Genomic DNA, 12,234 nt, shown 5'->3' on the forward strand with positions numbered 1-12,234 from the left:
AGAGACAGAGCAGGGAACAGAACAGGCAGACTAACTGAAATACACTGCTGAGGGGACACCAGCGGGCGAGACAGCAGAGGCCTGCCGTACCATGTGGGTATCTCCGCGGCCGGTCAGGATAGAACCCGCACTGCAGAGGATGTGGACAGCTTCACAGCGCTGCACTCAACCCGCTGCGCCACCAGGGAGGCCCTGGATTTCTTTTTTTAGGTTCTTTTATCCCTGATCCAGCTCCCCCATCCTTGGCTTCTAGCTTTACCAGTTCATCTCTCAAGATCCTACAATCTTGACACCAGTCTATATCCATCCATATTGGCTTCAGGAGGAAAACTCAGGAGTTAAAAGAACTTGGGCTTCAGAGACAGGATTAAGGCCTTGGGCAGGTCATTTACCGGAGGCTCCTGCCCTGCCTTGCTGGATGTCAAAAGTGGGTACTGTAGCCGCTCACTAGGTACTAAAGTACTGGGTACAAGGTAGGTCAGTCAGCAGCCCCTATGATTAAGCCAGTCCCTTTTCAACCTACTGGTGGGAAGTGTCTTTCCCCATTCGACGTCACTAAGGCACCTTGCAAGGTCTAGGTCTTGAGACTGAACAGGTCTTGACATCAAACAACTCCTGGTGGTCCTAAGACGTGAGGTGAACAGGACTAGACCTAGTGCAGAAAGGAGCTCCTGGCTTTCACCAGGGACACGGGAGCACGAGTAGAAAATCAGAGCCCGAAAGGAAAGGCATTTCCAGGGATGGGAAGATTCAGGGCAATGGCATGGTGGAGTCCTAAGTGCCTCCAAGGACAAGCGTCATGGGGCATCAGATGGAATAGGGGAGCAGTCAGAGGTTAGACCTATGCCCAAGACCTTAATCATCAGGCCCTGGGGTTTACATGCTTTCCCCACAACCCCCCCCACACCCCAGATAACACCATTTCCCGGGCTTGGAGGTGATCTGCTACAGTGGGGTCAGGCTCTCTGGCCACTGATCCAAGCCAAGCCGGTGATAGCTGTACCCAGGACAGATCACTGCATCCAAAGGTCCAAAGTTTTATTGTTTTGAATACATTCTCCAGCAGTCCCCCGACTTCCCTCCCCCCCACCCTCCATCCCCAATACAGAATAAGGCTTGACCACAGACCCCCACCCCAGGGGCCCCAGCTAGGAGGCAGAGGGGGCTTCCAGTTTGGTTTCAGGGCACCCCCTACCCACCCCCCACCCGCCTGTCTATGGGCTAGTCCTAGGAGCAGCTGGGGGTGAAGGGGTTGGACTGGTGCTGGGGTGGGGAGTGGGAGAGGGATAGCAGGCACTTGTAGAGATTTGTGGCCTATGGGCGGCACCCCTCACCCTCCTCCACCCTCTACTCCCCCCAACATGGAATTTTTGGTTCATCATAAAATGTCCCTCCCTCTCCTGCTGCAACCTTGTGGGATATGAGAAACCCAGGCACTCATGGCCCCTGGAGGGGCAGGGAAGGCAGGATTGGGGCTGAGGATGGTGGGGTGCTGATGGAGGGGGAGGGGAGGGTGCAGGAGGCAGAGGACAGGGAGACAAGGCTTTACTTCCTAAGCGATTGTAATAAAAAAGTTCCTGGGCCTTGAGGCCAGAGCCTCAGTTCAATATAAATTCCCCAGAGTGGAGGTGACCCCTTAATACCCCCCCTCCTCCCCCCACCATTTTGCCCACAGCTTAGAAACTCCCAGAAACAGGGGCAGCCTCCAGCCCTGGGCACCCACCCACCCTCACCATTTAAAAAAAAAAAAATGAAAAGTTGTATACAAAACATGGGGAGGGGAGAGGAGGGAGGCAGGGAGGAGACTAGAGGGCTGCCCTCACCTCCAGGGAATGGGGGGGAGGGGTTAAGGCAGCAAAAGAAGCTTGGGGGGTTGGAGGGAACAGGGGTCCCCTGCCCACAGCCCTCAGGAATCTCGATGCTCCAGAGAGAGCTGGGCTGTGGCGTGCTGGAGGTCAGAGCTCACCCGTCTCGGGGTGAGGGGCCCCCCGGCCTCCCCGGGCCCCTCGCCACGCACCTTCTTGTCCTCGCCCTCATCCTCGAGGCCCCCAGTAGGGCCCCCACCCCCTTCCAGGCGACAGTCTTCACTCCAGCGCCGTTTAAAGCGCAGCTTGAGCGGCATGCACTGGGCAGCCCCGGGTGCCTCGCCGGGCTCGGGCTTGGGGGGCGCAGGCGGGGCACGGGGCGTCTTGAACACCTCCCCGTCTTCCTCATCCTCATCGCTGATGTCAGTCACCTCCACCTCCTCCGACTCGCCTTCCGAGATGGGCTCCACCTTTATCTGTGGTGGTGGCGGTGGGGGGGCCAGCGCCCCCACCCCCTCAGCCAGCCCGCCGGCAGCGCCGCCACCGCCAATGCCAACGCTCTTGTCAGTGCCCGCCGGAGCCTTCTCCCCACCTGCCCTCTGCCGGCGTCCCAGCGGGGGCGGCTGAAGCTTAAACTTGAATGGGGAGGAAGAGGAGGAAGAAGAGGACGAGGCTGAGGAGGGGACGGGTGGGGTCTCAGGTGCCATGGGCGGCAGCGGGCACTTGTCGGGGCGCTGGGGCTGGGGCACCACCAGCCCAGGGTAGTGCAGGAAGGCGCGGGGGCTGAGGTGGTAGTTGTAGACGCTTTGGGTATGGGCCTGCAGGTACCGTTTCATGTCCTCGGGGCTGAAGGAGAAGTGGGAGCCACCCCCTGAGCCGCTGGGGCCCCCACCGCCACTGGGGTACATAGGGCTCAGCGTGGGCGAGGGCGTGTAGGCCAGGTGGGTGGGCGTCATGGGCAGAGCTGGCGAGAGCTGAGGGGGTAGCAGGGAGCCAGGCCCGGCCAGAGGCGACACAGGGAAGGGGCTGAGGGGCTCGGGGCCACCCCGAGGCCGGGGGTAGACTCGGAAGACGCCAGGGTCATGGGGCAAGCGGGCCAGCGGGGGTCCTCGGAAGGCACCCAGCTCTGGAGGGCCGGGCGCACGGGCCCGGGGGTCCTCTCCCAGCGGCTCCTCCAGCTCCGACGTGCCATCGCTACAGTCACTGACCGAGCCGCGACCCAGACGTCGGGCCACCACAGCCGAGAAGAGGGACGAGGAGGAAGAAGAGCAGGCCGGTGGCGAGCGGGGGTCCTCGGTGGGGGAGAGCACCTCGGAGGGTGTGGAGGGAGGGAAGCGGAAGTGGCTGCCGCCCGATGGCACTGGCGGGGCACTCTGGGGCACCGCACCCCCTGGCAGAGAAGGGGAGAGTTGGCGTCAAAGCCCTGGGCCTGGCCAGAGAGACGGACCCTCTCCTATCTCCAAGGCCATGCCCACCGCCCTCTCCTATCTCCGAGGCCATGCCCACCAGTCCTGGTACTCACCAGCCAAGCCCACGTCGATGAAAGGATAGTTAACCAGCACCAGTTTGTTGAAGTTGAACTTGTAGGTGAACCGTTTTCCCTTGGTCTTGTGCAGGATGCGCTTGTTATAGTAATAGCTGTGGGTGCACAAACACCAGTGGGCGGTCAGTCACGGGAGTCCAAGTCTAGACCCCCACACTCTGCTGTAGCATCAGGTGTTGCTCCCAAAGGGCAACTGAGAAACATGGGTGCCCAGAGGGTGGGGACCAGCTCTCCTGTGGGCTGGAGTCAGACCAGAGGCCACACCCATGAGCGTATTCTCGCCTCAGGTCACCTGTGTGTGACAAAGGGCTCAGAAAGGGGTTCGGACTTGCCCAAGGTCGCACAGCTGTGCTCTGGCAGAGCCAGGGTCAAACCCCAAGCCGATTCCTGTAGGTCAGGTGCTCCCCACCCAGGAGTATCCCCATCTGCCCTCCTCACCGCAGGGCCCGGCTCAGCTTGTCATAATTCATCTGGGGCTTGCACTTGCGGACACCCCAGAGCCGAGCCACCTCGTCAGGGTCCTTGATGACGAACTCCCCGTAGTCCCCCTGCCAGGCGATGACACCCTGGTATTCCTCCTTGCGCAGCAGCTCCAGGATAAAGTGCCACAGCTGGATCTGCCTGGAGCCCGGGGACGACTCGGGCTTGTAGGCCCAATCCGGGAAGGCAAACCCTGGGGACGGAGGCAGGGGGGCGGCCTGGGTCAGGATGCCAAGGCGTGGGGGGGGGGCCTCTGGGTACTGTACCCCAGGGACCACCACCTACCCCACCCTGCACTTGAGGAAATCCGTCTCCCTTCAGCCAAATCAGGACCTGGGTTAGGGAGAAACAGTGTGCATCTGTCCGTGTGAGGGGGGCTAGATAGGAGCTGGGGGGAGGGGAAGCTGGAGCCTGCTCCAGCGACACCGGGAGAAACAGGAAACCGTCGGCGGCGGGTCCCGGGGCCAGTGCCAGGGGGCTAGGCACCAAGCCAGGCCGGCGGGCAGGGCTGCCAGTGGGGGAGGGGCAGGAAGGGGCACACGTGGCCAGACAGGTTGGGGTGAGCTCCCCATCAGAGCCCCCCCACTCCTACTCAGAGCCAATCGCATCCCCCACACACAGCTCCTCTGGTGCCCTCCTAGAAACATTCGCTGTCTCCCTCCCAAGACTACCAGAGCACGTTCTCCCACCCCAGGACCAAGAGGAGGAATTTTTTTTTTCTTAAAAGGACCAGGAGGGGTGGGGTGGCTGGTTGACGATGAGGTCAGCGCTAGCACACACAGAGGCTTCTGTCTTCCCTGGAGAGTGAAACTCAGACTGTCTGAGAGAAGCCCCCCCAAGCCCTGGACCCTCCGCTGCACTGCCCTCCCCAGACCTGGGCACACTGGCCCCACCTGGCTGCAGGGCCCCAGCTCAGGCCAGACGGTTGAACAGGCCCTGCTGAAGCCTGTCGCCTCTTCCCCCTTCTGCCTTCTCATCCCCAGCATTCCTGCCCACCTGCCTACCCGCCCCCAGCATTAACCTTGGGTAGAGGTTGGTGGTGGGCTGGCTGGTCCCTAGAGGGGGTGGGCAGCCTGGGGTGGGGGGCTGCGGTTGTTGTCATTTCCCAAACCCCCGGGTAATCAGGGGCCATCAATAATTCAGCACTAGGCAGCCGGTAATGGAGGGGTGGGAGGAGGGAAAAGGGAGGAAGAGAAGAAGGGGGAGGCCAGGCAGGGGCCCTGGTGCCACTCAATGGAGAAGACCAAGGTGGACAGCTAAAGATGCGTGGGTCCCAAGTTCCAGTCAGGTTGCTACAGTCAGCCTCACTGCCCTGGCCCGAGCGCCAGCTCGAGCAGGAACCAAGGCTAGGGGCAACACCGAGCCTCCCCCAAAAGACTCCAGTCCAGTCTAGAATCCAACAAGGACCTTTCCCCTCGGGGACACGGGGCACATCCCCTCTACATGCAGAGCTGACTCCATTCCCCACAGGGACCTGACTCCCTGGCCCCTGGCCTTTAGATGGACAGGGATGGCCACCTACTCCCCGCCTCATTCACAAATCCCCAGATTCAAACAAGCTCGCACCCTGGGCCCCTGGGACGTGACCTCTAATAGTCACAGTCTCAGGGTCTGATCCATTCTAGCAGCCCCTGCTCCATTCAAAAGCGCCTTGCAAGGACCCCAGCATCTGTAGCCTCATCCCTCTCTTGGGAATCCAGGTGTTCACCCCATTAGCCTCCTGTTACAGGACCCAGGGTCTCTCAGGGCCCAGAGGTCCTTGAGAAGCCAAGTGACCAAACCACCAGCTCCATATACCCTCCAACCCCTCCATAAAGCTCCTCGCCCCCTTTAGGACTCCAAGCGCCATGCTCCTCCCACCTAAGCCCCAATCTGGCTCTCAGATGCAGGAGGGGGGGAGGATATGGCCCCTGAGACATCAGTTTGGGGTTGGGGGTGTACTGACTTCCACCCTACCCCCCCAAAATTAAAGCCACCCTTCCCAGCCCACCCGCCCCAGCCTCCTTGTCCCGGTAACCAGGCAACGTGTATGCAGCGACAGTCCTGGGAGCGGGGGAGCAGGAGGCTAAAAATAAACTTTGCAGAAGAGAAGGAGTGAGAGAGACTACATGCAACACAAAGGGAACTGGAAGGGAGGTGGGGGCTCTGCAAAAGCTGCATTGGGGGGCTGTCCCAGGATCCCTCTTTAAGTCCCCTCCCTGAGCAACCCCCCTCTGGGGCCAGGACCCTGGATCCCACTTCTGCAGGGTCCCTCCCTACTCCCAGGCCCACCCCATCCCCAGCATACATGACGGCCTGTTCCTAGCTTTGGGGGGAGATGGATGGGGGGGGGGGTGACGTCAGGGTATCTCAATGGGGCTCTGTTCCTCAGGCCTTGGAGCCAGGAGCCAGGCACGGGCAAGGAGAGCATGTGTGAGTGTGTGTTGTGTATGGATCCACGTGCTGAAAACCGGGAACCACCGGCCTGCACCAAGAAAGCTTGGGGGTGTGGGACCTCCCGTGCACCGAGGACAGTGAGGCAGGGAGCGAGCAGCGGACACAGAAGGCTTCAGAACACTTCAAGACTGGGTAGTTATGGTGGCAGACAGACAGGAAGGGCTGGGATGGCGGGGTCCCAGAAGGCACACGGGCTCCCACAGAAGCAGGGCAGGGATTCTCCTAGACAGACCGTGGCAACCTGCGGGGGGAGGGCGCACAACTGCCGGGCACCCCCCAAATTCACTGACAGCCCAACTTTTAAGGGACGGCGGGGGTCGGAAGGGAGGGCTAGTGGGAGAGGAAGAGCACGCCAGCCTCCTGGGGGGCCCACCGCCTCCCCCACTCCGGGCAGCCCTCGGTGGCGCCAGCGCCGGGAAGAAAACAGGAAGTGGAACAGCCGCGGCCGGGAGCCGGCCGGGATGCAGGCGGGATGCGGGCGCGCGGCGCGGGCGGCCCGACAGACCGACGGGCGGCTCGGGAGGCCCTCGCCGGCCTCCCGCCCCCTCTCCCAGCCGGAGAACCCCCACAGCGCGCCCCCCCGCCCCAGACGGGGCTCGGGGAGCGGCCCAGCCGGTCCCACCAGGCGAAGGGCAGGAGCGGCGCGGGGAGCCGAGGCGGGGTTGTCTGGGCGCCGCGGCCCCCTCCCCGGCGAGGCCGGCCCCGGCCACCCCCGAGGCCCGAGGCCCGGGAGCCCGCGGGAGCCGGGGAGAGCCTGAGGGACGCACGTGACTGACCCTACAGCGCGCCGCACCCCTGCCCCACCCCCAGCCCCCTCCCCGGCCCCGGCCCCAGGCGCCCCGGCCCGGCTCCGCGCCCTTTAAGAGCCGCCCCCCGGCGGGGGGCAGGGTGGGTGGGCCGGTCGGGGCACACACCCGCACCCGGGAGCCCGAGCCCCGGCCGCCGCCTGGGGAAGGAAACAAGTTTGAACAGCGGCGCCCGGCCCCTTCCCCCTCCCCCGTCCCCGCCCCGGGCCGGATTCCGACGGGGTAGACGGGCAGGGGGCGGCGGGACCCCTCCCCCCGCGCGCCGGGGCGCAAAGTCCAGCCCGCGAAAGCCCGGGGGCGGCGGGGGAGGGGAGGGGGGAAAGTCCGAGCGGGAGGGGGGTTAATCCCGCTGCCCCCCGCCCGCCGCGGGGGGAGGGGAGCCTTGGCCCCTTAAGGAGGAGCAAGTTGGCGGGGCGCAGAGGGGCGGAGGGAGGAGACGCTCGCTCAAAGGGCTGGCGCGGGAGGGGGAGCGCCTCCGCGGCCCCCCAGCTTCCCCACCCCCTCCGGCCCCGGCGCCCCGCGGCGCGGGAGGAGGGTGCCCGGTCTCCCCCGTGCCACCTTAAAGCCGCGCGTTCTAAGGTCGGAAACAAAAAGTTCCTTTTTCGAACGTTCGGGCTGCGCTTTGGAACTTTGCGACTCGGCGCGGGCGGGGGAGCGAGGAGCCGGCGGAGCCGGGCGGGGGAGGGGCGGCGCAGCCCGGACCCGGGGCCGGGGCGCCCCGCGCACGCCCTCCTCCCGCGGGCCGTCCCGGAGCCCCCGGAGATCGTGCGGGGCCAGCGCCGCGGTGAAGGTCACCGGCCGGACCGCGCAGCGCGGAGCCGGGAATAGCGGGCCCCGTGGCCAGGGCCCCCCACGCCCCGCACACATCCCGGCCCCCGAAGTGCAACGTGACAGAACGGCGGGTAGGGACCCCGCCGCCCCCGGGATCCTGCGAGCGGAGCAGAGCCCAGTTTGGGGGATCCAGGCAGGGAGAGGACCGAGACTAGCAACACCCACACCACTCCGCTGGGAGTGTGAAATTGGGGGGTCCCATGCAGCACCCCCAGCTCGCGCCGAAAGAAGCAACAGGTCCTGAGTGCTTGGGGGTCCCCCGGAACTGGGGATCACTCGGGCTACCCCGGAACCCTTCAACCCCCCCCAAAGTTTCTCTGCCTGGTTTCCCGGGGCAACAAGTCTCCCCCACACGTGCTGCCCCCGCCCCCACCTGTGTCCGCCGGGGTCTTCATGCTTGGGGGCCCGGGGCGAGGCGCCCCGACTCCGGGCCGCAGCTCCCGGCGCCCGCGCTGCCCCGTCCCGTCCCGCGCCCGTCGGGCCGCCCTCGCCGCTTCACCCGGCCTCGCCTCTCAGAGCCTCTCCCCTCCCCGCCGCCGCCTCCCGGGTTAATATCGCACTCCGGGGCCGGGACGCCCACGCCCCCCGGCCGGCTACGTCACCGCCGCGTCGCCATGGAGACACTGCGCCCGCCCCCTCCCCGCGCACTCACACACACACCCGCCGGCTCGCAGCCACTGAGGGCCGGCCGGCTCTGGGCTTAAAGGGGCCGCGCGACAGGGGAGGAAGGAAGAAGGGGGCGGGGATGGGATGGGGCGGGGGTCCCAAGGGGTCGTGACCCTTCTCGGAGGCTCCAAGTCTGCAGATAACTTAAGTCCTCGGCACTCGCGACCTGCCGCCCCTCCTCCTCTCCTACCCACTGCAGGATCCGGAGTTTCTTTTGGGAACCTGTAAGAACTGAGGGGGGACCGTCTTGGGGGGGGTTCAGAAACTTTTGTATGGCGGGGGCATGGGCCTTTTGGGAAGAGGCAGGATCTTCTCTGCAGGGGGCAGGGTCGGGACCTTAGAAGGTGCCCAGGATCACTACACTTCCTAGTCTGGCCTTACCCTGCCTGCCCCCCCACCCCCGAGCCTCAGTGGGGGCAGCTGTCCAGGGGTGGGGTGGAATGGGTGGGAAGCATTTCCCAGCATCGGAAATGGGGAGGTGCTGTGCTGTGCCCTCCGTTCCTCCGGGGATGGGGTCTTGACCTTCCAGATAGCCCCAATCCCAGCTGCGGAGGAAGTGACCAGAGAGAATGCGTTCGGGAGCGCCCCCTCCATCCCCAGGCTGCAGCTGTCCTGGGTGCGCGGCTGGCGCCGGAGATACCCCACCTCCACCGCCAGGGCTAGGGGTTCCGGAGGTGGGGCCAGGATGCGAGGGGGCGACCAAAGTCTGAACAAATGTGCGCTCAAGGGGCACTGAGGGGTCGCCAGGAGAGAGGAAGGCAGGGCTTAAGGCAGAAGGCCGCGCGTAGGACCGTTAAGTCTCCGTTTTCCGCAGCCGGAGGGATGGATGGAGCCTGAAGATTCGGGAAATAGGAAATCCGCGCTGATCAGATGGCCGGCGGAAGCGCGCAGCCAGATAGAGGGCAAATAGAAGCAATATTCACAGGCAGAACCTGGAAACAAAGTCTCAAAAAGACCCTGAGGTACCAAAGGGGAGGGGGGGGCTGTTCAGAGAGACTGAAACCCATAAACCGGGCGGGGAGAGTCAGACAGTCCACCGGCTGGAAAAGCCTGCAGGGTCAGGTTCTGGGTTCTTAGGGTTTCAGCCCGACCTAGGAACCCAGGTACCTGGCTTCTTGGCTATGTTAAACCAGCCCTTCATGGGTGCCTCAGAAGAAGTCTCCAGCCGTCCTTTCTCCTCAGGGAGACCAAGGCCTCCAGGGAAGCAGCACCCCCTTGGGGAATTATGTAACCTTGCCCAGGGACAGTACAGCTCCCCCACGGATATTGTAACCCCCTGGGAGCAGTGTGGTCCAGCAATAATAATCATCATCATTGTTCTAATAACAGCTCCCGAATTCCTAGCGCTCATGATGTGCCAGGCACAGGGCCAAGCATTGTCTGGTGCATCTTCTCATTTAATCCCCACAAAATCTCAAAGAAGGGAATTGCCACTGTTATCCCCATTCACAGATAAAGAAAGCAAGGCTCAGAAGGGACATCAGTCTCCCAGTCTTATACCCTGGAAGTGTTAAGAGCCAGGATTCAAACCCAGATCTCTCCGACACCAAATCACCACCCTTTAACCACTGTACTTCCTACCTTCTTTACTGCCCTCCCCCCTCAAAAAAAAGATCCTGGGGGCCTCCCTGGTGGCACAAGGGGTTAAGTCTCAGCACTATAAAGCTATCAGCATCCACTGCAGTGCAAATTTGATGCTGGGCCAAGGAGCTGACCCACGTGGCACAGCAGACCTCTTCTGTCTCGTCCTCTGCTCCCCTCAGCAGTGTATTTCAGTACATCTGCCTGTTCTGCTCCCCACTCAGTCTTAGTGAATCCTCTCTCTCTTTCTCTCTCCTCTGTCTCTCTCTCTCTCTCTCACACACATACACACACACATGCATCTCTGGCCTACACCCCAGATCTTTTATGCATAAATAAATCTTTAAAAAAAAAAGAAAAGGGTCCTGCAAAATTGCAAAGATAACAGGTCTGAAACAGCCTCAAAGACGTCCACCTTCCCACCAGCAAGACAGAGACCTGGGTTGCAACCCTAACTCTGCTACTTCCTGTCTGTGAGTAGAACAAGTGAGTTTACCTCTGAGCCTCAGCTTCCTTATCTGTAAAATGTGGATATTAATATACCTTACCTGACTAGGTGTTTGTGAGAAATTTGAGATATGAAGTAAGAGTGCCATAAATCGTATTAGCAGGGTGAACTATACACCCTGTGGACAATGTAAGCACCCCTCACCCAACAGACTCCTACTGTAGACCATAAACACACGGCATCAACTGTGTGAAATTGCCTATTCATGGCATAATGCCACCCCCACCCAGTTGGCTAGCTCCGTCCCACTGTTTCTGTGAAACCCAATCAAAGTTGGTGGGCATGGCTCATGGGAAAGTCTGAAATATCCCTAGAGGATGGGGGTCCCTGCCAAAAATGTCCCCTGGAAAACATGACCCCTGGCAGCTTGTGCAGACCTGTCCACAGGATATTATAAGACCTCAGGGGTCCCCATGAAACTACCACAGAAGTCTGGATCTTCTCACATAGTTCAATTGTCTTTTGAGTTACCGAGACCCATCCTCAGGGATAATGAACCCCACTGTTCACTGTGTAACATCCAGATATTGCCAACATGGAACAGAAACTAGTCATCAACCGCTGACCAGTCCTTGCAAACCTACTGTCCAACCAAAGCTATGTCAACCGCAAAAACACAAATACCCTGTTTGCTATGAAAAATTCAGATATCCTAAAACAGGTGTGTGATGAACCTCACTCCTCTGAACCTCCTTGTTCTTGTCTGGTTTACTGTCCCGACACAGATAACAATTCTCCTATGGTGGTCAGGCAAAGGCATGGACAGAACTATCTTCACAGAAGCCACAGCACTTCACAGACACCACTCCTGGAAGAAAACTATGGGGACAATAAAAATCACAACTCACCAATCAGCCCTCTTAGCAACCATGAACCCTTACTACCCATGAATGTCAGACTTCCCTTAGAAATGGTATGATCCTGGGCTTCCCCAGTGGCGCAGCGGTTGAGCGCTGGGTTGAGAAGCTGCCCGCGGCCTCTGTGGCACAGGTTCTATCCCCGGCTGCTCCCCGGCCACTGGAGGAGGGTCCCACATGGTGCGCGGACCTCTCCTGCCGCCCGCTGCTCCCCTCAGCAGTGTACTTCGGTCCTTCTGCCTGCTCTGCTCCCCGCTCTGGCTCTGGTGAATTCTCTCACCCTCCCGCGATTCTGACTGTGCCCAGTGCTTGTATAAATAAATAAAAATAAATCTTTAAAAAAAAAAAAAAGAAATGGTATGATCCTTAGAAATGGCCTCCCTTGTGGCGCAAGGGGTTAAGACACAACCTATGAAGCTATCCGCAGCCACTGCAGCATAAGTTCTATCCCAGCTCAGGGAGCTACCCACATGGCGCAGCAGACCTCTCCTGACATGCCTGCTGCTCCCCTCAACAGTGTATTTCAGTAGATCCGCCTGTTCTGCTCCCCACTCTGTCTCTTGTGAATCCTCTCACCCCCCACAGCTCTGGCCTGTACCTCAGTTCTTGTATGCATAATCTTTTTTTTTAAAGAAATGGTATGACCCACTCTCTATAGATCTAAACATGACCACCCCAAACAGAAAATGTAACCCCATTAGAGTGCCACCCTTCCTTATCT

The 12,234-nt window shown here is 61.1% G+C and overlaps 1 protein-coding gene and 1 long non-coding RNA gene across 3 annotated transcripts; one reads left to right on the forward strand and one right to left on the reverse strand.

The window, feature by feature from the left end:
• Positions 1–1,024: 1,024 nt before the first annotated feature.
• On the reverse strand, positions 1,025–8,454 carry ERF (ETS2 repressor factor). Of its 2 annotated transcripts, none has more exons than XM_037516678.1 (4): positions 8,275–8,454; positions 3,787–4,021; positions 3,328–3,443; positions 1,025–3,195 (listed from the first exon to the last, which is right to left on the reverse strand). In XM_037516678.1, exons 1-4 carry the CDS (start codon positions 8,294–8,296, stop codon positions 1,907–1,909), a joined length of 1,662 nt encoding a protein of 553 aa, XP_037372575.1. In that variant the 5' UTR covers positions 8,297–8,454; the 3' UTR covers positions 1,025–1,906. The 2 variants fall into 2 exon arrangements, with proteins under 2 accessions (XP_037372575.1, XP_054553191.1); XM_054697216.1 differs by lacking the exon at positions 8,275–8,454 and adding an exon at positions 7,629–7,702.
• A 210-nt stretch (positions 8,455–8,664) lies between these two features.
• Positions 8,665–11,740, forward strand: LOC119249382 (uncharacterized). The gene is made up of 3 exons (XR_005126133.2): positions 8,665–8,791; positions 9,382–9,529; positions 11,382–11,740. It is a non-coding gene; the product is annotated as an uncharacterized LOC119249382 (long non-coding RNA).
• The last annotated feature ends 494 nt before the right edge of the window (positions 11,741–12,234 follow it).

This window comes from Talpa occidentalis, unplaced genomic scaffold (assembly GCF_014898055.3).
Source record: "Talpa occidentalis isolate TD23 unplaced genomic scaffold, MPIMG_talOcc4v2.1 talOcc4.17, whole genome shotgun sequence".
Taxonomy (NCBI): Eukaryota; Metazoa; Chordata; class Mammalia; order Eulipotyphla; family Talpidae; genus Talpa; species Talpa occidentalis.

Bases quoted from the DNA above. Each gene is read 5' to 3' on its own strand.
- ERF (XM_037516678.1), bottom strand. From the start codon at position 8,296: ATGAAGACCCCGGCGGACACAG. The intron at 4,022-8,274 runs GTGGGGGCGGGG...CTCCGTCCCCAG, and splicing joins GAAGACCCCGGCGGACACAG to GGTTTGCCTTCCCGGATTGG. The intron at 3,196-3,327 runs GTGAGTACCAGG...CTTCTCTGCCAG, and splicing joins CATCGACGTGGGCTTGGCTG to GGGGTGCGGTGCCCCAGAGT.